This window comes from Salvelinus alpinus, chromosome 12 (assembly GCF_045679555.1).
Source record: "Salvelinus alpinus chromosome 12, SLU_Salpinus.1, whole genome shotgun sequence".
Lineage (NCBI taxonomy): Eukaryota > Metazoa > Chordata > Actinopteri > Salmoniformes > Salmonidae > Salvelinus > Salvelinus alpinus.
This window is the reverse complement of record NC_092097.1, coordinates 37948286-37971952: the sequence shown is the minus strand read 5'-3', so window position 1 is coordinate 37971952 and position 23667 is coordinate 37948286. Positions and strand designations below refer to the sequence as shown.

General features: G+C 43.8%; 1 protein-coding gene across 2 annotated transcripts in view; it reads right to left on the bottom strand.

The window, feature by feature from the left end:
- Window positions 1-23667, bottom strand: part of LOC139536108 (receptor-type tyrosine-protein phosphatase gamma-like) — a 259097-nt gene that overhangs the window by 68555 nt on the left and 166875 nt on the right. Inside the window, exons 5-8 of one of the 2 annotated variants that reach the window (XM_071336268.1) lie at window positions 19575-19670; window positions 15318-15384; window positions 6705-6862; window positions 2770-2968 (exon numbers count right to left, since the gene is read on the bottom strand). In XM_071336268.1, coding sequence (XP_071192369.1) covers window positions 2770-2968; window positions 6705-6862; window positions 15318-15384; window positions 19575-19670 — 520 coding nt within the window. The remainder of the gene's footprint in view (window positions 1-2769; window positions 2969-6704; window positions 6863-15317; window positions 15385-19574; window positions 19671-23667) is intronic. The other variant, XM_071336269.1, reaches the window with a different exon arrangement.

Here is a 23667-nt window from a genome sequence, read left to right as displayed (position 1 = left end):
GAGTGTATACTGTGGTACCTCTGGATGTGTCTGGTGACTGACTGACTGACTGAATGTAAGAGAGTGTATAGTGTGGTACCTCTGGATGTGTCTGGTGACTGACTGAATGTAAGAGAGTGTATACTGTGGTACCTCTGGATGTGTCTGGTGACTGACTGAATGTAAGAGAGTGTATAGTGTGGTACCTCTGGATGTGTCTGGTGACTGACTGACTGACTGACTGAATGTAAGAGAGTGTATACTGTGGTACCTCTGGATGTGTCTGGTGACTGACTGACTGAATGTAAGAGAGTGTATACTGTGGTACCTCTGGATGTGTCTGGTGACTGACTGACTGACTGACTGAATGTAAGAGAGTGTATACTGTGGTACCTCTGGATGTGTCTGGTGACTGACTGACTGACTGAATGTAAGAGAGTGTATACTGTGGTACCTCTGGATGTGTCTGGTGACTGACTGACTGACTGACTGAATGTAAGAGAGTGTATAGTGTGGTACCTCTGGATGTGTCTGGTGACTGACTGAATGTAAGAGAGTGTATAGTGTGGTACCTCTGGATGTGTCTGGTGACTGACTGAATGTAAGAGAGTGTATAGTGTGGTACCTCTGGATGTGTCTGGTGACTGACTGACTGACTGAATGTAAGAGAGTGTATACTGTGGTACCTCTGGATGTGTCTGGTGACTGACTGACTGACTGACTGAATGTAAGAGAGTGTATACTGTGGTACCTCTGGATGTGTCTGGTGACTGACTGACTGACTGAATGTAAGAGAGTGTATACTGTGGTACCTCTGGATGTGTCTGGTGACTGACTGACTGACTGAATGTAAGAGAGTGTATACTGTGGTACCTCTGGATGTGTCTGGTGACTGACTGACTGACTGAATGTAAGAGAGTGTATAGTGTGGTACCTCTGGATATGTCTGGTGACTGACTGAATGTAAGAGAGTGTATAGTGTGGTACCTCTGGATGCGTCTGGTGACTGACTGACTGACTGAATGTAAGAGAGTGTATACTGTGGTACCTCTGGATGTGTCTGGTGACTGACTGACTGACTGAATGTAAGAGAGTGTATACTGTGGTACCTCTGGATGTGTCTGGTGACTGACTGACTGACTGAATGTAAGAGAGTGTATACTGTGGTACCTCTGGATGTGTCTGGTGACTGACTGACTGACTGACTGAATGTAAGAGAGTGTATACTGTGGTACCTCTGGATGTGTCTGGTGACTGACTGAATGTAAGAGAGTGTATAGTGTGGTACCTCTGGATGTGTCTGGTGACTGACTGAATGTAAGAGAGTGTATAGTGTGGTACCTCTGGATGTGTCTGGTGACTGACTGACTGACTGACTGAATGTAAGAGAGTGTATACTGTGGTACCTCTGGATGTGTCTGGTGACTGACTGACTGACTGAATGTAAGAGAGTGTATAGTGTGGTACCTCTGGATGTGTCTGGTGACTGACTGAATGTAAGAGAGTGTATAGTGTGGTACCTCTGGATGTGTCTGGTGACTGACTGACTGACTGAATGTAAGAGAGTGTATAGTGTGGTACCTCTGGATGTGTCTGGTGACTGACTGACTGAATGTAAGAGAGTGTATACTGTGGTACCTCTGGATGTGTCTGGTGACTGACTGACTGACTGAATGTAAGAGAGTGTATAGTGTGGTACCTCTGGATGTGTCTGGTGACTGACTGAATGTAAGAGTGTATAGTGTGGTACCTCTGGATGTGTCTGGTGACTGACTGAATATAAGAAAGTGTATAGTGTGGTACCTCTGGATGCGTCTGGTGACTGACTGACTGAATGTAAGAGTGTGTATAGTGTGGTACCTCTGGATGTGTCTGGTGACTGACTGAATGTAAGAGTGTATAGTGTGGTACCTCTGGATGTGTCTGGTGACTGACTGAATGTAAGAATGTATAGTGTGGTACCTCTGGATGTGTCTGGTGACTGACTGACTGACTGAATATAAGAGAGTGTATACTGTGGTACCTCTGGATGTGTCTGGTGAATGACTGAATGTAAGAGAGTGTATAGTGTGGTACCTCTGGATGTGTCTGGTGACTGACTGAATGTAAGAGAGTGTATAGTGTGGTACCTCTGGATGCGTCTGGTGTGACTGACTGACTGACTGAATGTAAGAGAGTGTATACTGTGGTACCTCTGGATGTGTCTGGTGACTGACTGACTGACTGACTGAATGTAAGAGAGTGTATAGTGTGGTACCTCTGGATGTGTCTGGTGACTGACTGAATGTAAGAGAGTGTATACTGTGGTACCTCTGGATGTGTCTGGTGACTGACTGACTGACTGACTGAATGTAAGAGAGTGTATAGTGTGGTACCTCTGGATGCGTCTGGTGACTGACTGACTGAATGTAAGAGAGTGTATACTGTGGTACCTCTGGATGTGTCTGGTGACTGACTGACTGACTGAATGTAAGAGAGTGTATAGTGTGGTACCTCTGGATGTGTCTGGTGACTGACTGAATGTAAGAGAGTGTATACTGTGGTACCTCTGGATGTGTCTGGTGACTGACTGAATGTAAGAGAGTGTATAGTGTGGTACCTCTGGATGTGTCTGGTGACTGACTGACTGACTGACTGAATGTAAGAGAGTGTATACTGTGGTACCTCTGGATGTGTCTGGTGACTGACTGACTGACTGACTGAATGTAAGAGAGTGTATACTGTGGTACCTCTGGATGTGTCTGGTGACTGACTGACTGACTGAATGTAAGAGAGTGTATACTGTGGTACCTCTGGATGCGTCTGTGATGCCGTCTGTACCTAGTCCCAGGCTGTCAGTCAGGTCCCTCTGCCAGGCGTCTTTAACAGCAGACTTCAACACCTCTCTGTTGTCCAGGTCCTGGAGGGGTCTGTAGTTGTTTCTCAGGTACTCTACTGACTTCACATGGTCCTGCTGCTCCGTGGTGAAGATGGAGTAGAATGCCTCCAGCTAGACAGAAGAGAGAGAGAGGGATAGGCTTTAGTAAGGCAGAAGCGGTGTGCATGTGCGTGTGCGTGTGACTGTTTTGCGTGTGTGTGTTGCGTGTTGGTTGGAGGGGGTGCATGTGTGTGTCCCTGAAGTAAAGGACATAAACGTGCCTCTGTTCTGCTCGACTGGCTCCAGGAGTGTGTAACATTTCACTGGGGCAAATGTTCTGCCATCGATCTCTTTGACTGATGTCCTGCAGAGCGCTGTAATGACTAACCATTAAAGACTGGCTAGAATCAATTTCTTCTATGGACGGATGGAAAAATGATTTACGTATTCATAAGAGACCATATATGAACGCCATAAGATATTGCAGTACACAGTCAATACTCTGCATCCAGTGATCCAATACAGAACAAAGGATTTGTCCTCTGCTGCAGGTTTGTGGACATATCTCATCCGGAGCTCTTCAAACATGCAATGTACACTCAAGGAGATATGTGAATATATGTGTATATAACCAAGTGTTGCACATACTAAGATAATCCAAATAAGATCATAAGACCATGTCTTACTGAGAAATTATTACTAAAAGCCAAGCCCTTGATGTGCTATGTATTATCCTTTCTACAGTAGCAGTATATTTGTAAAGCAGCTGGGACATTTTATTTATCTCGGGGTGCATGTCACAATCAGATTTGAAAACCTTTTTCAGGCCAACTTTGCTCCTCTTTTAACCCGTACTAAGGACGATTTGGAACACTGGTCTTTGCTACACCTCTCCTTAGTCGCAATAATTAATTATATTAAAATGAATACTCTCCATAAATTCTTATATCTCTATCAGTACCTACCGATTTTTCTTCCCAATACGTTTTTCAAAAAGATCGACAGCCTAATTCTAACTTTTATATAGGACAAAAAGACCCTTATGATACGAAAACAGCTTTTGCAGAGGCTTAGACCAGACGGCGGTCTAGCACTACCAGATTTCAGATTCTATTATTGGGCCGCTAACCTTAGGATCATTCAGTACTGGTTGCAGAGCAGAGAGATATTCCCACCCCCAATTTGACTAGAGATGGAGGCCAGCTCATCTATACCGGCATCATTGTCTTCCTCCGTTACAGGCCCTTACTCCTCCTTCACCAAAAATATATGTGTCAAAACAACATTGAAGATCTGGAATCAATTTAGGCGCCACTTTGGGTTTCAAACATCCTCTTCTTTGGCTCCGGTAGCCTCAAACTCCTCTTTTTCCCCATCAATGGTTGATGGTGCTTTCTCAACATGGTCTAGTCTCGGTATTAAAGGATTCAGAGAGCTATATTAACAATACATTTAGTACGTTTTAACAATTATCAGCTAAATTTGATCTCCCAGACATAATTTCTTTATGTTCTTACAAATCCGGAGTTACATCCACTACATAGATCCAGGATTCCCCTCCCTTCCTGGTGAAACACAGTTCAACATTTCTTATCCCTCTTCCTACTTTGAAAGGCACCTTGTCAATAATCTATGGCCAAATTTGCTCACTACAAACCATCTCATTAAACAATATGAAATCCTCATTGGAGGAGGAACTGGGTGAGGAAATATCTGATGAACTATGGGAAGGGGCATTCAAAAGGGTACATACCTCTTCTATTTGCGCTCGGCATGGTCTCATTCAATGCCAACTCATTCATAAGGCCCACTGGACCAAAGCAAGATTGTCAAACATTTACAAGGATGTGAACCCTAATTGTGTATGATTTAACCAGTCTCCTGGTAATCATGTACACATGTTTTGGTGTTGCCCATCTTTAACACACTCTCAGAATTAAGCGGCACACAGATCGAGCCAGACCCTTTTATTGCATTATTTGGAGTTTCCTTACCCACAATACAACTGACCAAAATGAATAAGGATGTAATTGCCTTTATCACTTTGTTGGCGAGATGATACATTTGACTTAGATGGAAATCCTCTGCAGCCCATTCTCATGCTCTTTGGATTAAATCCGTTTTGATTTGCATAAAGTGGAAAAAATTAAACACACACTCAATGGGTCTGTAGACAAATTCTATGCAATGTGGGCTCTCTTCTTTTCTTATGTTAAACGACTACATTTCCCTGCAGTTCCAGAGTGATGTATATTTCTATATCGGTGATGTAAGAGGCCTGGTATGTGTATACACGGCATCTGGTATGTCAAGGAGAACTGTATTATCTGTGATAGTTGACCTGTAGCAACTGTATCAAAAAAAATATATATAAATATTGTTTAGCTGTATTGTTGTCTTTGATGTGTTGTTTTATATTACTACCAAATAACTTACAAGTGCAATTATTTTGTAAATGCTGGTGTTGAAAATCCAATAAACAAAGTTTTAAAAAATGGCGTGGCGTGGCGTGGCGTGGCATGGCGTGGCGTGTAGGTAATGTTAAATGAGGTCATTTGCAGTAAATATGCAGTCACCTCCAGTATTTAGTGTGATAGTCAACCTGGTGTCAGAGGGAATTTAGAAGCCTGTAGCTGCCCGCAGCCAGGCTGTTTGTGTGTGTTCACAGCCCCTATAATTCACATACTGTAGCAGTAATTGGCTACACCTTAAATCATGCACCACATAGGCAGTTAGTGTTTGATACACATAGGAAGAGAAGGAGGAGAGAGGAGAGGAAGGGTAGGAGGAGGGGAGGAGGGGAAGAGGGGAGTAGGTTGGTGTATAGAAACAGAGGGATAATAGTAAACTTGAGCAGTCTCCAAATTGTCATACCTTCATATCAACCTTGTGCCATAGCGGGATATTCGGTAATACCGGCACTGAACACAGGGGACGCTGTTTTCTAACCCCACTGATACGCTATAATCCGAAGGTTAGCACTGCTAACAAGTACATGGCAAATCCCATAGAGAATACTAACTAAAAGGTAATGAGCGCATTGCGAACATTTTGTACAGTTTCTGTCCTAAACTATACAAGTAACTCAACAATGCTACTCACAGTTTGATGCACACACAACACAAATATTAGCCAGCAAGGATCTTGATCCAGGAGGGGTGATCTCTGCTGTTAGCAAGTGAATGCTTGATTTTTGAAGAAGCAAACCACAGCTAGATAGCTAACTAGCTACTAAATTAGCAAGCCAAATGCAAAACTGCATAGCATTTAGCACATTTTAGATAGTTAACTTAACAGCTATAAGATATCTAGCTGGCAAACATTTTGTTGTGAAATCCATACTGTAATTAGATCACCTGCACTGCAAAACCATGAGTGACTCACAAGGCTCAGGTCTCTTGTCAACAATCACCATGTGACTGGGGACTACTGTAAGCTTCCAAATAATGTGACAGTTAAATTGAAAAAAACTTAGTTTCAATTGAATTGACGGGACTGAAAAACCATCCCGTGGCTTTTTACAAATATCCCGATTTACGGTATATGCGGTATACCGCCCAAGCCGAGATGATAGTGTGTGTGTGTGTACATGTCTTCCTACATTATCAGGACCAGAATATCCTGACAAGTCCCCAGAATGTCCTGGCAAGGTAGAAAAACAAAAAAAGTTTTCAAAAGTTTTTTTCAAAACCTGAATTTGTTAAAATGCTATTTTAGGCTTAAGGGTTAGGTTTAGGGTTTGGGGTTAAAGTTAGGAGTTAGGTTTAGGGTTAGGGAAAATAGTATTTTGAATGGGAATACAGTTTTACTCCCCAAAATGTGTGTGTGTGTGAGCGCACGTGTGTGTGTATGTGCATGTGTAACTGACCTGTGAGTGGGAGAGTAAGACGGGCCTGGAGAAGACGATCCACTCAACCACCTTGCTGCAGGGCGGGCTGGTGAGAGAGCCTGTGTATCGGTAGTAACTCCCCAATAATGATGGTAGCAGATCCCTCAGGATAAATGGACTCAGGAATGTCTCCTTCTCTGAAAGAGGGAGACAGAACAGATACACACATCAACACAGAGAAAAACAAACTTACACATCAACACAGAGAAAAACTAACTTACACATCAACACAGAGAAAAACGAACTTACACACAACACAGAGAAAAACGAACTTACACATCAACACAGAGAAAAACGAACTTACACATCAACACAGAGAAAAACTAACACACACATCAACACAGAGAAAAACTAACACACACATCAACACAGAGAAAAACGAACGTACATATCAACACAGAGAAAAACTAACACACACATCAACACAGAGAAAAACGAACGTACATATCAACACAGAGAAAAACTAACACACACATCAACACAGAGAAAAACGAATACACTTCAACACAGAGAAAAACTAACTTACACATCAACACAGAGAAAAACTAACACACATCAACACAGAGAAAAACTAACACACACATCAACACAGATAAAAAATAACTTACACATCAACACAGATAAAAACTAACACACACATCAACACAGAGAAAAACTAACACACACATCAACACAGAGAAAAACTAACACGCACATCAACACCGAGAAACACTAACACACACAACACAGAGAAAAACTAACACATCAACACAGAGAAAAACTAACTAACACATCAACACAGAGAAAAACTAACACAACAACACCGAGAAATACTAACACACACAACAACACAGAGAAATACTAACACACACAACACAGAGAAAAACGAACACACACAACACATAGGAAAACTAACTAACACAACACAAAGAAAAACAAACTAACACAACACTGAGAAAATCTAACTAACAGATCAACACAGAGAAAATATAACTAACACATCAACACAGAGAAAAATTAACTAACACATCAACACAGAGAAAAACTAACACAACAACAGAGAAATACTAACATACAACAACACAGAGAAATACTAACACACACAACAACACAGCAAAACTAACACACACAACACATAGAAAAACTAACTAACACAACACAGAGAAAAACAAACTAACACAACACAGAGAAATTCTAACTAACACATCAACACAGAGAAAAATTAACTAACACATCAACACAGAGAAAAACAAGCTAACACATCAACACAGAGAAAAACGAACTAACACATCAACACAGAGAACAAATAACTTACACAATACAGAGAAAAACGAACTTAAACATCAACACAGAGAAAAAATAACTAACACAATACAGAGAAAAACAAACTAACACATCAACACAGAGAACAAATAACTTACACAATACAGAGAAAAACTAACTTAAACATCAACACAGAAAAAAAATAACTAACACATCAACACAGAGAAAAACAAGCTAACACATCAACACAGAGAAAAATTAACTAACACATCAACACATAGAAAAACAAGCTAACACATCAACACAGAGAAAAACGAACTAACACATCAACACAGAGAAAAACTAACTAACACATCAACACAGAGAAAAACTAACTAACACATCAACACAGAGAAATACTAACACACACAACAACACAGAAAAACTAACACACACAACACATAGAAAAACTAACTAACTAACACAACACAGAGAAAAACTAACACACACAACACATAGGAACACTAACTAACACAACACAGAGAAAAACAAACTAACAGATCAACACAGAGAAAATCTAACTAACAGATCAACACAGAGAAAATCTAACTAACACATCAACACAGAGAAAAATTAACTAACACATCAACACAGAGAAAAACTAACACAACAACAGAGAAATACTAACATACAACAACACAGAGAAATACTAACACACACAACAACACAGAAAAACTAACACACACAACACATAGAAAAACTAACTAACACAACACAGAGAAAAACAAACTAACACAACACAGAGAAATTCTAACTAACACATCAACACAGAGAAAAATTAACACATCAACACAGAGAAAAACAAGCTAACACATCAACACAGAGAAAAACGAACTAACACATCAACACAGAGAAAAACTAACTAACACAATACAGAGAAAAACTAACTAACACATCAACACAGAGAAAAACAAACTAACACATCAACACAGAGAAAAATTAACTAACACATCAACACAGAGAAAAACAAGCTAACACATCAACACAGAGAAAAATTAACTAACACATCAACACAGAGAAAAACGAACTAACACATCAACACAGAGAAAAACTAACTTAAACATCAACACAGAGAAAAATTAACTAACACATCAACACAGAGAAAAACAAGCTAACACATCAACACAGAGAAAAATGTACTAACACATCAACACAGAGAAAAACGAACTAACACATCAACACAGAGAAAAACTAACTAACACAATACAGAGAAAAACTAACTAACACATCAACACAGAGAACACCTAACTAACACATCAACACAGAGAAAAACGAACACATCATCGTTATCTTGAGGGGAGAATCGAGAGAGCACAGGAACGCACATATCAACACACAAACACAGCCCACACACACTCAGAGACCACACACACACTCAGAGACCCACACACACACTCAGAGACCCACACACACACTCAGAGACCCACACACACACTCAGAGACCCACACACTCAACTCAAATCAAACTTTATTTGGCACATGCGCCGAATACAACAAGTGTAGACTTTACAGTGAAATGCTTACTTACAAGCCCTTAATCAACAATGCAGTTCCAAGAAGAGTTACCCTCACTACCCTCTGTAGCGCCTTACGGTCAGATGCTGAGCAGTTTCCATACCAGGCGGTGATGCAACCGGTCAGGATGCTCTCGACAGTGCAGCTGTAGAACCTTTTGAGGATCTGGGAACCCATGCCAAATCTTTTCAGTCTCCTGAGGGGGAAAATGTTTTGTTGTGCCCTCTTCACGACTGTCTTGGTATGTTTGGACCATGATAGTTTGTTGGTGATGTGGACACCAAGGAACTTAACTCTCGACCCGCTCCACTACAGCCCCGTCGATGTTAATGAGGGCCTGTTCGGCCCACCTTTTGCTGTAGTCCACGATCAGCTCCTTTGCCTTGCTCACATTGAGGGAGAGGTTGTTGTCCTGGCACCACAATGCCAGTTCTTTTACCTCCTCCCTATAGAGCGTCTCATCGTTGTCGGTGATCAGGCCTACCACTGTTGTGTCGTCAGCAAACTTAATGATGGTGTTGGAGTCGTGTTTGGCCAGGCAGTCGTGGGTGAACAGGGAATTCAGGAGGGGACTAAGTACACACCCCTGAGGGGCCCCAGTGTTAAGGATCAGCATGGCAGACGTGTTGTTGCCTACTCTTACTCCCTGGGGGCGGCCCGTCAGGAAGTTCAGGATCCAGTTGCAGAGGGAGGTGTTTAGTCCCAGAGTCCTTAGCTTAGTGATGAGCTTAGTGAGCACTATGGTGTTGAACGCTGAGCTGTAGTCAATGAACATCATTCTCACATAGGTGTACTCAGAGACCCACACACACTCAGAGACCCACATACTGTAAACAAAGTGTAGATTATTCCCACATATTTAAATAGAAAATAGACATTATAATGTGTCTTTACGCCTATTTCAATCCCCAAATGTTTAGAGTACAGTGCATTTATTTACTGTGCATAACCACCCACAGGTCTAGTATTTTATTTTCAATCAGGTAGGAGGATCCGTGTTTCTTTACAACTGACAGTTATTGGGAACATCCCTCTAAGAGATTTTAGCTGGCGTCCTGTTTTACATGGACATTTCCTGCCTAAAAACCTCCTTCTGGCATTTGTTTGGCAACATCAGGGCTTAACAGAAAGGAGAGGAAGAGGAGGAGGAGGACGATCAGATAAGTGTCCTGCTCTGACAACTAATCCATCGGTGGGCTGCTGTAGCCCGCTGTAACCACAGGTAGAGAGAGTTTCCTCCTTGGATACATCCTCCTGTGTTTAGAGGCTGCTGTCACAATCCGGGGTAGTAAAGTGGGAGCTGGAGACAACCTGTGGTGGCAGCAGGACCTTGAGCTTGGGGTTAAGATATAAACCAAGCCATGTGGGTACGAGGGAGATCCTACTAACAGTCATATATGTTACTATGGAAGGATGAAGAGAACGCTATACCGTGGACTATGGGGAGTGGGACGAGACAGCAGACGTGTAGAGCAGACGTGTAGAGCAGACGTGTAGAGCAGACGTGTAGAGCAGACGTGTAGAGCAGACGTGTAGAGCAGACGTGTAGAGCAGACGTGTAGAGCAGACGTGTAGAGCAGACGTGTAGAGCAGACGTGTAGAGCAGATGTGTAGAGCAGACGTGTAGAGCAGACGTGTCCCAACGGAAGCACCTTTCCGTTCCTGACATCATGGGATGTTTCAGTAGCCAGAGCATCTCTACTTCCACCTGACCTCAGACAGCACAACCCCTTTCTGTTCCCGACATCGTGGGTTGTTTCAGTAGTAAGACAGCACAGCCCCTTTCTGTTCCCGACATCGTGGGTTGTTTCAGTAGTCAGACAGCACAGCCCCTTTCTGTTCCTGACATCGTGGGTTGTTTCAGTAGTAAGACAGCACAGCCCCTTTCTGTTCCTGACATCGTGGGTTGTTTCAGTAGTAAGACAGCACAGCCCCTTTCTGTTCCTGACATCGTGGGTTGTTTCAGTAGTCAGACAGCACAGCCCCTTTCTGTTCCTGACATCGTGGGTTGTTTCAGTAGTAAGACAGCACAGCCCCTATCTGTTCCCGACATCGTGGGTTGTTTCAGTAGTCAGACAGCACAGCCCCTTTCTGTTCCTGACATCGTGGGTTGTTTCAGTAGTCAGACAGCACAGCCCCTTTCTGTTCCTGAACATCGTGGGTTGTTTCAGTAGTCAGACAGCACAGCCCCTATCTGTTCCCGACATCGTGGGTTGTTTCAGTAGTCAGACAGCACAGCCCCTTTCTGTTCCTGACATCGTGGGTTGTTTCAGTAGTCAGACAGCACAGCCCCTTTCTGTTACTGACATCATTGAGATGTTTCAGTAGTCAGACAGCACAGCCCCTTTCTGTTCCCGACATCGTGGGTTGTTTCAGTAGTAAGACAGCACAGCCCCTTTCTTTTCCCGACATCGTGGGTTGTTTCAGTAGGAAGACAGCACAGACCCTTTCTGTTCCCGACATCGTGGGTTGTTTCAGTAGTAAGACAGCACAGCCCCTATCTGTTCCCGACATCGTGGGTTGTTTCAGTAGTCAGACAGCACAGCCCCTTTCTGTTCCTGACATCGTGGGTTGTTTCAGTAGTCAGACAGCACAGCCCCTTTCTGTTACTGACATCATTGGGTTGTTTCAGTAGTCAGACAGCACAGCCCCTTTCTGTTCCTGACATCGTGGGTTGTTTCAGTAGTAAGACAGCACAGCCCCTTTCTGTTCCCGACATCGTGGGTTGTTTCAGTAGTAAGACAGCACAGCCCCTTTCTGTTCCCGACATCGTGGGTTGTTTCAGTAGTAAGACAGCACAGACCCTTTCTGTTCCCGACATCGTGGGTTGTTTCAGTAGTCAGACAGCACAGACCCTTTCTGTTCCCGACATCGTGGGTTGTTTCAGTAGTCAGACAGCACAGCCCCTTTCTGTTCCCGACATCGTGGGTTGTTTCAGTAGTAAGACAGCACAGCCCCTTTCTGTTCCCGACATCGTGGGTTGTTTCAGTAGTAAGACAGCACAGCCCCTTTCTGTTCCCGACATTGTGGGTTGTTTCAGTTGTCAGACAGCACAGCCCCTTTCTGTTCCCGACATCGTGGGTTGTTTCAGTAGTAAGACAGCACAGCCCCTTTCTGTTCCCGACATCGTGGGTTGTTTCAGTAGTAAGACAGCACAGCCCCTTTCTGTTCCCGACATCGTGGGTCGTTTCAGTTGTCAGATAGCACAGCCCCTTTCTGTTCCCGACATCGTGGGTTGTTTTAGTAGTAAGACAGCACAGCCCCTTTCTGTTCCCGACATCGTGGGTTGTTTCAGTAGTAAGACAGCCCAGTGCCGTATGGTGGTGCTGCCTCAGACCTGCTAGTGAATGGGTGGCTGAGGCTAACAAGCTGGCGGAAAGCCCATCACCGCCACCCAGCTAGAAGAGGACAGTATGGTGCGTCCCAAATTGCACCCTATCACCTATGTAATGTACTACTTCGACCAGAGCCCTATGGGAATAGGGTAACATTTGGGACACAGCTTAAGTACCCAGCCAGAGGACCAGGAGCCTCCCTTGGACCATCAGAACAACAACACAACCCAGCATGCTTTTTAGTTCACTAAACCTAGCAATACCACCTGCCTGCTAGCCCCATTCTAGCCCCCTTCCAGCCATGGCAGATCATTCAGTATAGATAGTCAGTGTAATGAATGGGATAAAGACCCAGAGAAGCACGGAGGAGCTCCAGTTGTGTGAGATGAATCAGCATGAGTAAAGAGACCATATGCTCTCAGTTTATTCCCTTCTTCCATTAACACGTTTTCTCTCCCTCTGTCTCTGAGTGGACCCACATAAAGAGAAATACGTCAGTAGCACATTGTTAACCCAGCTGTATGTGTTGGTACACACAAAGCGTGCATGCACACATACATAGCGGCATGGCTCCATATGCAATACAACTTCATGAATCTCTGAGGGGCAATTCGTTCAGGCCGGTGTGTGCGTGTGTGTTTAGGCAGATGCAGCAGGGGATTAGGGAAACATGGTAAAGCACATCCGGATACGAGCTGGTGGAGACACGGCATTACTCATGTTTGTATCGACACCAGCTAACTCCGCTTTCAGACCATACACATCATAGCTAGGCATGTCTATCTGTGTCCCCCTAGCATTAAACATTGAGAGAGAGAGAGAGAGAGAGAGAGAGAGAGAGAGAGAGAGAGAGAGAGAGAGAGAGAGAGAGAGAGAGAGAGAGAGAGAGAGAGAGAGAGAGTGTGCGAGCGAGCGAGAGACAGACAGAGTGTTGACAAATTGAGGTTTAGATGCAATTAACTTTTCCGTCTCTTCTTTGCAGCGCTACACAGAGAGAGAAGCAGGGCGTGGTAACTCGCTGTACTGCCTTCCTCTTGATGGAAGACTGGGCTCACAGCTTGTGGTCAGACTCTAATTTGGGATTAAAAATAAACGCCAAGGTAAAGTATCTTCAGAAGCTTAAACGAATGGATGGAAGACCAGATGAAAGGCGCGGAATTTCTATTTACAGACAGTCTGGGAGATGTGTGATGTCTGAAAATAGACAGTCTGGGAGATGTGTGATGTCTGAAAATAGACAGTCTGGGAGATGTGTTATGTCTGAAAATAGACAGTCTGGGAGATGTGTGATGTTTGAAGTAATCACCTCACATTAACCTCACAAACAACAACAACTTGGGAAATAATTTCTCTGTCTCTTTTTTTATTAGTATTTTTTTGTGGACATTCATTGAGTGCTCTTGTGTGTGACTGAAAGCCCTCTATAGCCAGCAGCATACCACCCTGCATCCCACTGCTGGCTTGCTTCTGAAGCTAAGCAGGGTTGATACTGGCTGGATGGGAGACCAGATGCTGCTGGAAGTGGTGTTGAAGGGTTAAGGAGATCCCAATGCCCCTAAAGCAGTGAAAGGGACATAGGGTGCTGTCTTTCAGATGGGAAGGTAAAGGGTGTCCTGACCCTCTGTGGTCATTAAGATCCCATGGCACTAGGGCCTCCTGAGTGGCGCAGTGCTAGCTGTGCCACTAGAGATTCTGGGTTCAAGTCCAGGCTCTGTCGTGACCGGGAGACCCGTGGGGTGAAGCACAATTGGCCCAGTGTCGTCCGGGTTAGGGGAGGGTTTGGTCGGCAGGGATGTCCTTGTCCCATCATGCACTAGTGACCCCTGTGGTGGGCTCGGTGTAGTGTATGCTGACACATTGGTGTGGCTGGCTTCTGGGTTAAGTGGGCGTTATGTCAAGAAGCAGTGCGGGTTGTGTTTCGGAGGATGCACGGCTCTCGAACTTCCGTACGGGAGACACAGTGATGAGACAAGACTGTAACTATCAATTGGATACCATGAAAAAGGGGTAATATTTTTTAAATATAAAAATGCAAATAAAATAAAAAATCCCATGGCATTTATCATAAGAGTAGGGGTATTAACCCTGATATCATCTCCCTCATTCCTAATTGGTATAATATCCCTCCTCACCTCTCGACCTGATAGCTGGTGAGTGTTCTGGCACAAAAATGGTCGCCGTGGATGAGGTGAGTTTCTCCATTACTATGTAAAGCGCTTTATGTACCTCAGTTGGTAGAAAAGCGCTATACAAATCCAATTATTAGTATGAATTATAGCGAAAGTGATAAAGCCAAGGTCCTCTTTAACCATCATTAGTGTGTCTGTATTTATATCTGTGTTTCTGTGGGAAGACTGAGAACCTGGGGCCCTGCGGACTCTGTAGTTAACTGAGAAGTCCTATAGAACTAAGGTTGTTGAACAGCAGCACAGTGAGAACACAGCGATAGTGGTATACTCACCGTGGTGTACAACCCGTTTCAGTCCCTGGATGATGGGCTCTACGGCTGGATTGTCTCTCCGCCCCACCTGAAGACAACAAACAAGAGACAGGATATTGTACAGGACAGCCCAGAACAGCAGTTACAGTACCCACACTCAGTTCACAACACGTATCACATTTATTACCAACATTCCCAATGTGCTATTTACACTTAGAGGGGAAAAAAGTGATGAGATATGGGGACCGCTCCTCCTCCTCATCTTCCATTCCTAATTCAGGTCAGTCCAATGAGAGTAATAGTCTGTAACTAAGTGCTGAATGTGGATAATAATATGACCCCCTTAGCGACCATTAGCGATCAGGGAACTCAAATGCAGCTCGATTAGAAATGGTAAACTGGTGTGTCTGTGTGTGTGTATATGTGTGTCAGGTGTGTGTCCTGCTCTTTAAAATGTCATTCAGCGGGATACATGTGTGTTGGCGCTGATGCTAATTGCTGAAGGGCTGTCAGAAAAACAGTGGTAGCATTTAGGTTTTCAATCACACAAGGTCCGTTGTTGTCTAGCCACAGACCTAGAAACAGCTGTGTCCCCACTCCAACCTGCCTGCCTCTCTGTCAGAGAGGAACTGTGCCGGCCACTTTGTCTGTGTGGCTCTGAGTGTTAGGATAGAGTGCTTCTACGTAATAGACCACATCAGTATAATAGAAATAGAACCAGCCATTTTACTGTGGCGTTGCCATGGCTAAATCCTTGCCGACACACCCCAAAAAATATGGAACATGAAAAAAATATTCTGCTGAGGCGCACTTTGAAGATGCTAGAACAGTCCACATTTACTTTTCATCTGCAACCAAAACGAGTAATGAATAGAAGAATCAGAAAACCACTTACTTGAATAGTTTATCGACACTATATATACAAAAGTATGTGGACATCCCTTCAAATTAGTGGATTCAGCTATTTCGGCCACACCCGTTTCTGACAAGTGCATAAAATGGAGCACACAGCCATGCAATCTCCATAGACGAACATTAGCAGTAGAATGGCTCGTACTGAAGAGCTCAGTGACTTACGTGGCACCGTCATAGGATTTCACCTTTCCAACATATCAGTTCGTCAAATTTCAGCCCTGCTGGAGCTGCGCCAATCAACTGTAAGTGCTGTAATTGTGAGGTGGAAAGATCTAGGGGTAACAGCGGCTCAGCCATGAAGTGGTAGGCCACACAAGCTCACAGAACGGGACCGCCGAGTGCTGAAGCGTGCAGCGTGTAAAATTAGTCTGTCCTCGGTTGCAACACTCACCACCGAGTTCTAAACTGCCTCTGGAAGCAACATCAGCACAATAACTGTTCGTCGAGGGCTTCATGAAATGGGTTTCCATGGCTGAGCAGCCGCACACAAGCCTACAATTACCATGCGCAATGCAAAGCGTCAGCTGGAGTGGTGTAAAGCTCGTCGCCATTGGACTTCTCTGGAGTGAAGAATAACGCTTCACCATCTGGCAGTCCGATGGATGAATCTGGGTTTGGCGGAAGCCAGGAGAATGCTACCTGTCCCAATGCATAGTGCCAACTGTAAAGTTTGGTAGAGGAGGAATAATGGTCTGGGGCTGTTTTTCACACTTGTTTGTTCCAGTGAAGGGAAATCTTAACGCTACAGCATACAATGACATTCTAGACGATTCTGTGCTAACATCTTTGTGGCAACAGTTTGGGGAAGGCCCTTTCCTGTTTCAGCATGACAATGCCCCCGTGCACAAAGCGAGGTCTGTCGAGATCACTGTGGATGAACTTGACTGGCCTGCACAGAGCCCTGACCTCAACCCCATCGAACACCTTTGGCATGAATTGGAATGATTACTGCGAGCAAGGCCTAATCGGCCAACATCAGTGCCCGGCCTCACTAATGCTCGTGGCTGAATGGAAGCAAGTCCCCGCAGCAATGTTTCAACATCTAGTGGAAAGCCTTCCCAGAAGAGTGGAGGCTGTTATAGCAGCAAAGGGGAGACCCAACTCCATATTAATGCCCATGATTTTGAAATGAGATGTTCGACGAGCAGGTGTCCAAATACTTTTGGTCATGTGGTGGATTTACCTAGTCGGCTTGTTGTTGTGTGTTTTATGTGAGATAAATATTCCTCTCGAGACGCATTGAAGTTGCGAGTGCCCTAGGGAGGGAAACATGCATTCTGACAAGCAGTCAATGCACAACAATGCTTGAAATTGCGAAAACAGCAGTTTTAATGGTCCTTGTTGAAAAAAGGGGGATCCCAGCTTTCCATTCCTTATTTATTTATTTCTCATCTCTTAAATATGTGCAAACTGAACCATTTTAAACCCAGAGCAGCGGCATTATTAAGCACCTAAAATGCGCTGCATGGTCAATCCGACATCTGCATTTTCCATGCTGCATTAATGGTGATACGGCCTCTGCAGAAGTCAGGGCATTCATACTTCTTGCGCTTCACGGAGCAGCGCGGAGCTGTTGAGCAGAGCTGTTGAGAAGGAAGTTGTCACGGAAGTGAGTTTGTGTTTATACAGGACCTCCCGCCCCCACCTACCGTCAACCAATCATGTCAATGCGGAGCTATATGTAGCTATATGGCGCCCTCCGCATTGTTATAACATTTGGGAGGCGCACGGCGATGTGCTACGGAGGGGAATTTGGCCTCTGAATGCCTCCGGAGGCAACACACCACATTTTTGGATCAAGCATAAATGGTCTTTTACTCAGCAATTTGCTGTGAGTGCATAGGGGAGAGTGAGGCTAAATGTAACACGGGTCAACTGTAGGGTAACTTAGGGTAAAACGCTACCCTACCTCAAAATCATTTGGCAACCAGGGAAGGTGTTGGAGGGGATGGTGACATGAAGTGGTTTCTGTGAGAAGTACAGGCAGGTTACCCCGGGTGGCAGATTATCCTAACATGTAGGCCTACATTATATTCACTGTGCGTATGCAATTTGTTGGGACAACATTCATCAATAGAATGCTAATGATTAGTCCAATAGGCTAAATGCAGATAGGCAACCTCATGCTTCAGCCTATTTATTTCTAGCCACTATTCCGCATCAGTTGGGCTACAGGTGATAATGCTTATTCTTAATAGCATACCTGATAATATGGACTGTGCATAGGCTATATGCATGGTCCAATATGTTAAACTAATTGTACCAACATGTTATTGATCATTGTGGGTGTATGTTGGAGAGTGATGATGCTGGGTTAGTGCACAGATACAAACCAACAGGGAAACAAAGTGGACAGCTCATCCTTGTGTGCTCACTAGAAGGTTCATTTCATTGCAGAAATCAAATATTTATTCATTTTTTTATTTAGAATACCATATAGCTACTTGTCCAATAGCTTTATGTAACAACCCACATACTAATACAGACAGGCAGGCAGACGGACAAATACTTTTCTTTTAGGTAAAGAGGGGATTTTTAAGAGATAGCGGCAGAAGCCCTTGTTCTCTGACTCTGTCTGTGCTTCTCTTTCACCGTAATGACTCCCTGAAGACACCTGTCTGTCTGTGCTTCTCTTTCACCGTAATGACTCCCTGAAGACACCTGTCTGTCTGTGCTTCTCTTTCACCGTAATGACTCCCTGAAGACACCCGTCTGTCTGTCTGTGCTTCTCTTTCACCGTAATGACTCCCTGAAGACACCTGTCTGTCTGTCTGTCTGTCTGTGCTTCTCTTTCACCGTAATGACTCCCTGAAGACACCTGTCTGTCTGTGCTTCTCTTTCACCGTAATGACTCCCTGAAGACACCTGTCTGTCTGTCTGTGCTTCTCTTTCACCGTAATGACTCCCTGAAGACACCTGTCTGTCTGTCTGTGCTTCTCTTTCACCGTAATGACTCCCTGAAGACACCTGTCTGTCTGTCTGTGCTTCTCTTTCACCGTAATGACTCCCTGAAGACACCTGTCTGTCTGTCTGTCTGTGCTTCTCTTTCACCGTAATGACTCCCTGAAGACACCCGTCTGTCTGTCTGTGCTTCTCTTTCACCGTAATGACTCCCTGAAGACACCTGTCTGTCTGTCTGTGCTTCTCTTTCAGGGATATGGGAAGTTGGAAGTAAAGCGAGGACAAGGAAGAAAGATTGCATGTGCCTCAGGAGAGCAAGCAGCTTTCGATCAGTGTATCCATTACTGTTGTTCATATTTCCCAATGAGCACTATATTCCTACCCTCTAGTTTCATTGTGTTTGGGAACAACTGAAACCAAAATATCTCCTCTAACAACAACACAGCCCGAAGCCAGTCTTACCTCAAAGAACACAGCCAGCGCAGCAATCATGCGTTTCTCCTTGATGGCCGCACTGAGACTGTCAAAGTCATCAGAGTTGTACAGGTAGATCTGCATCTGTGAGGAAAAAGAGAGAGAGAGCGAGAGAGTGAGAGAGTGAGAGAGCGAGAGAGAGAGAGTGAGAGAGAGAGGGAGAGAGAGAGAGAGAGAGCAGACAGAACATTAGAGGTTGCTTTTAAGTGGTTCTAGCACGTCAAAATAAATCAGTTATTTGGACAGAATGCAGTGAACACTGGCAGGTACACAAAACATATTTCCTTTCAGTAGGTTGCTATGCAAGTAAACAGTACAACTTTCAATGGTTATAAAATAATTTGTTAAAAAAATACTAGTTTCTCTTTCCCCCCTCTTCTCCGTCATTCTGTCTACCTCACACAAACACACTATTATCACACATCCCAGTGCTGTACTGTTCTGACAGTAGCAGCAGGGTTCTACAAGGACCGGAACAATACCAGTACGGCAATATTTTTTACATGGCAAAAATAAAAATCTGTCAAATGTTTGTAAACAACATGTGTAGACTAACTGTGAAATGCTTCAAAGTAATAATACATACACAATGAATAACTATAAATGTGTATTTTTTTATTGAGCCAGGCAAGTCAGTTAAGAACAAATTCTTATTTACAATGACAGCCTACTCTGGCCAACCCCGGCCAACACTGGGCCAATTGTGCACCGCCCTATGGGACTAACCATGGCCAGATGTGATATAGCCTGGATATGAACCAGATACTATAGTGACACCTCTTGCACTGAGATTCAGTGCCTTAGACCGCTGCGACACTCGGGAGCCCACTATAGTGTAGGGGTACGAAGTAATTGAGGTAGATATGTACATATAACCAGGAATAAAGTGACAGACAATAAACAGTACCAGCAGCGTATGTGATGAGTCAAAAAAAATTGTGCAAAAAGGGTGAATGCAGGTAGTTAAATAGTTAACCAAATAGCTACCTGGACTAACTATTTAGCAGTCTTATGGCTTGGGGGTAGAAGCTGTTCAGGGTCCTGTTGGTTTCAGACTTGGTGCATCGGTACCGCTTGCCGTGCGGTAACAGAGAGAACAATCTATGACTTGGGTGGCTGGAGTCTTTAGGGCCTTCCTCTGACACCACCTGGTATAGAGGTCCTGGATTGCAGGGAGCTTGGCCCCAGTGATGTACTGGGCCATATGCACTGGCCTGTGTAGTGCTTTGCGTTTGTAAGCCAAGCAGTTGCTATACCAAGCGGTGATGCAGCCAGTCAAGATGCTCTCAATGGTGCAGCTGTAGAACATTTTGAGGATCTAAGGGCTCATGCCAAATATTTTCAGTCTCCTGAGGGGGAAGAGGCTCTTCATGACTATGTTGGTGTGTGTGGACCATGATAGATCCTTATTGATGTGGACACTGAGGAACTTGAAGTGCTCGACCCGCTCCACTAGTCCAGGATCCAGTTGCAGAGGGAGGTGGTCAGTCCCAGGGTCCTTAGCTTAGTGATGAGCTTGGAGGGCACTAAGGTGTTGAACACTGAGCTGTAGTCAATAAACAGCATTCTCACATACAGTGCTGTGAAAAAGTATTTGCCCCCTTTCTAAATAGTACGGTCTAGGGTAGGTCAGTATCCAGATTTTCACATCTTCATACCGTCTTTCTCTCACCCCAGGATATATGGTATTACCAGATTAGTACACAAGGTGGCGCCAAAAATGCAAAAACAAACATTGGGCAATCTTTTTTATTTTACCTATATTTAACTAGGCAAGTCAGTTAAGAACAAATTCTTATTTTCAATGACAGCCTAGGAACAGTGGGTTAACTGCCTTATTCAGGGGCAGAATGACAGATTTGTACCTTGTCAGCTTGGGGATTCAATCTTGCAACCTTTCGGTTACTAGTCCAACGCTCTAACCACTAGGCTACCTACCGTCTATTACTAGAATGCTAACAAAATTATTACAAGTAATAACGGATTTCCATGGAGACTGCTAGCTAAATATGCTAACAAGCGCAAAAGAAAATAAACAAATTGCAAAGACAGGCAATCCAGCTCATAAAGTTATACATATATATGTAGGAGCTACGGAATGTCATTTTTGGTGAGTTTGGACATTTACAAGCGAATGCGAATGAGAGACATCGTGCAAATGAACAACGTTTTGCAGTACTGGCTCTCCCAGCAGCATGTCTACACACTGTGTCTGTGTGGAGTCTGAGTAATGGGCCACTGGGGCAATAGGCTTGCCTGTTCTGCTCAGAGAAGAGGGGCGAGAAGCCGGAGGGCAAAGAACAGAGAGGAGAAGAAACGCAAGGAAACGCAAGCCAATTCCTCCTTTGGTCGTCTTTCTTTCCAGTTCTCTGCTGCCAATGACTGGAACGAACTGCAAAAATCTCTGAAGCTGGAAACACTTATCTCCCTCACTAGCTTTAAGCACCAAGATAGCAGTGGCAGCTGTACAAATAACGCATTAATAGTGCTTTGTCTTCTCAAATGTGGCAGAAAACGAACACAATATGATCCCCAGTCACCTTATTAATTCAGCCATTTACTTAGATAGCAAGTTAAACTAGGAGTAGTGTTAACACATAATTCCAAATTTTTCACGCAGGAAAAAAAGATAAAACGCATGAGAAATATCTTGCTGCGTTTTGTAAACACAGATCTAAAATGCTTCTTATTGTAATTTCAGCTTGGCAGCAGATTCATTTGGTGCTTCAGTTGTACTTCTAAACTGGGTTCAGAATTCATAAATGGGCATTCTATCAGCAGACAGCGCTCTGACTGATGTGTACCTCCTTTTCTCTGGTACTTTTCTTGGTGTAGCCATCCTATTTTTCTTTGGTAAAATGCAAGATTAACTTTAAGCAAAACAATAGGAAATGTAGCTGGCTACATTCTTTTTATGATAGGCCTAAACATTAGAAATATGATGGCTATGCTTCGTTTTAGTTTTTTCAATGTAAGCTCATTTACTTGTGTGGCTGCCAGCCAAATAGAGTTGCACTTCTGTTGTCATCTGATGAAAATGAAGCTATTTTATGCCGAATGTGTTGCACTAATGTGAAGGAAAACAATAGTTGCACGTCCCTGATCAGTCTATTGAAGCAAAGAAACACTGTTGACTTTCAATATAAAAACGCGACCCCTGTCAATAGACAGCGGGACATCGTTTTCTCCTGTTGTGCTATTTACAAACAAACAGGTCACTGGCTCAACTGTGCTGGGGAACTAAGTAAGCTTCATAATGTCAACTAATGTGACAGGTGAAATAAGAACGCAATCTGCTTTATCTCCTAAGGCATTACACAAGTTGACTGTTGGTTTTGACTTAAAAAATAGCTACAAATATTCAAATGTATTGAAAAACATAAGAAATATTTTTAACGGTATTGAAGGTATTGAAAACCCATCCCGTGGCCATTTCCAAATACCCAGGAATACGGTATAGCGCTCAAGCCTAGTATGGTCTACAGCTTATCATGAGATATTCTAACTCAGGCGAGCAGAACCTCGAGACCTCCTTAATATTAGAGATCGCTCACCAGCTGTTGTTAACAAAGAGACACACACCTTCCTCCTTGAGCTTACCCGACGCTGACATTCTGTCCTGCCGATGCATAGAAAAACCAGCTAGATATATATTATCTATGTCCTTGTTCAACAAATGACTCAGAGAAACAGAATATTACTGTTCTTCAGGTCCTGACGATAGGATAGTCTTAAACAGAGCATGTCCAGTTTGTTCAGTGATTATACGCTTGAGTAGAGGTGGTTTATGTACTCGCTGACGTAGATTTGTCAGGGTGCCCGTACGTTGGCCTCTCTAACGCTGCCCTTTTCTTTTCTGAGTTCGGGGATTAGGGCCTGGTCCAGGGAGCAGTAAGTCCTGCGCCTCCGACATGTTGAAGTAGAACTCTTCATCAAAATCGTGGTAAGTGATCGCTGTTCTGATGTCCAGAAGCTCTTTTCGGTCATAGGAAACATATAAAAAAAGTTAAGATGAGCGACAAAAAACATACAAAATAGTAAAACAGCTGCTATCCACTGCAGCGCCATTGTTCCACACGAA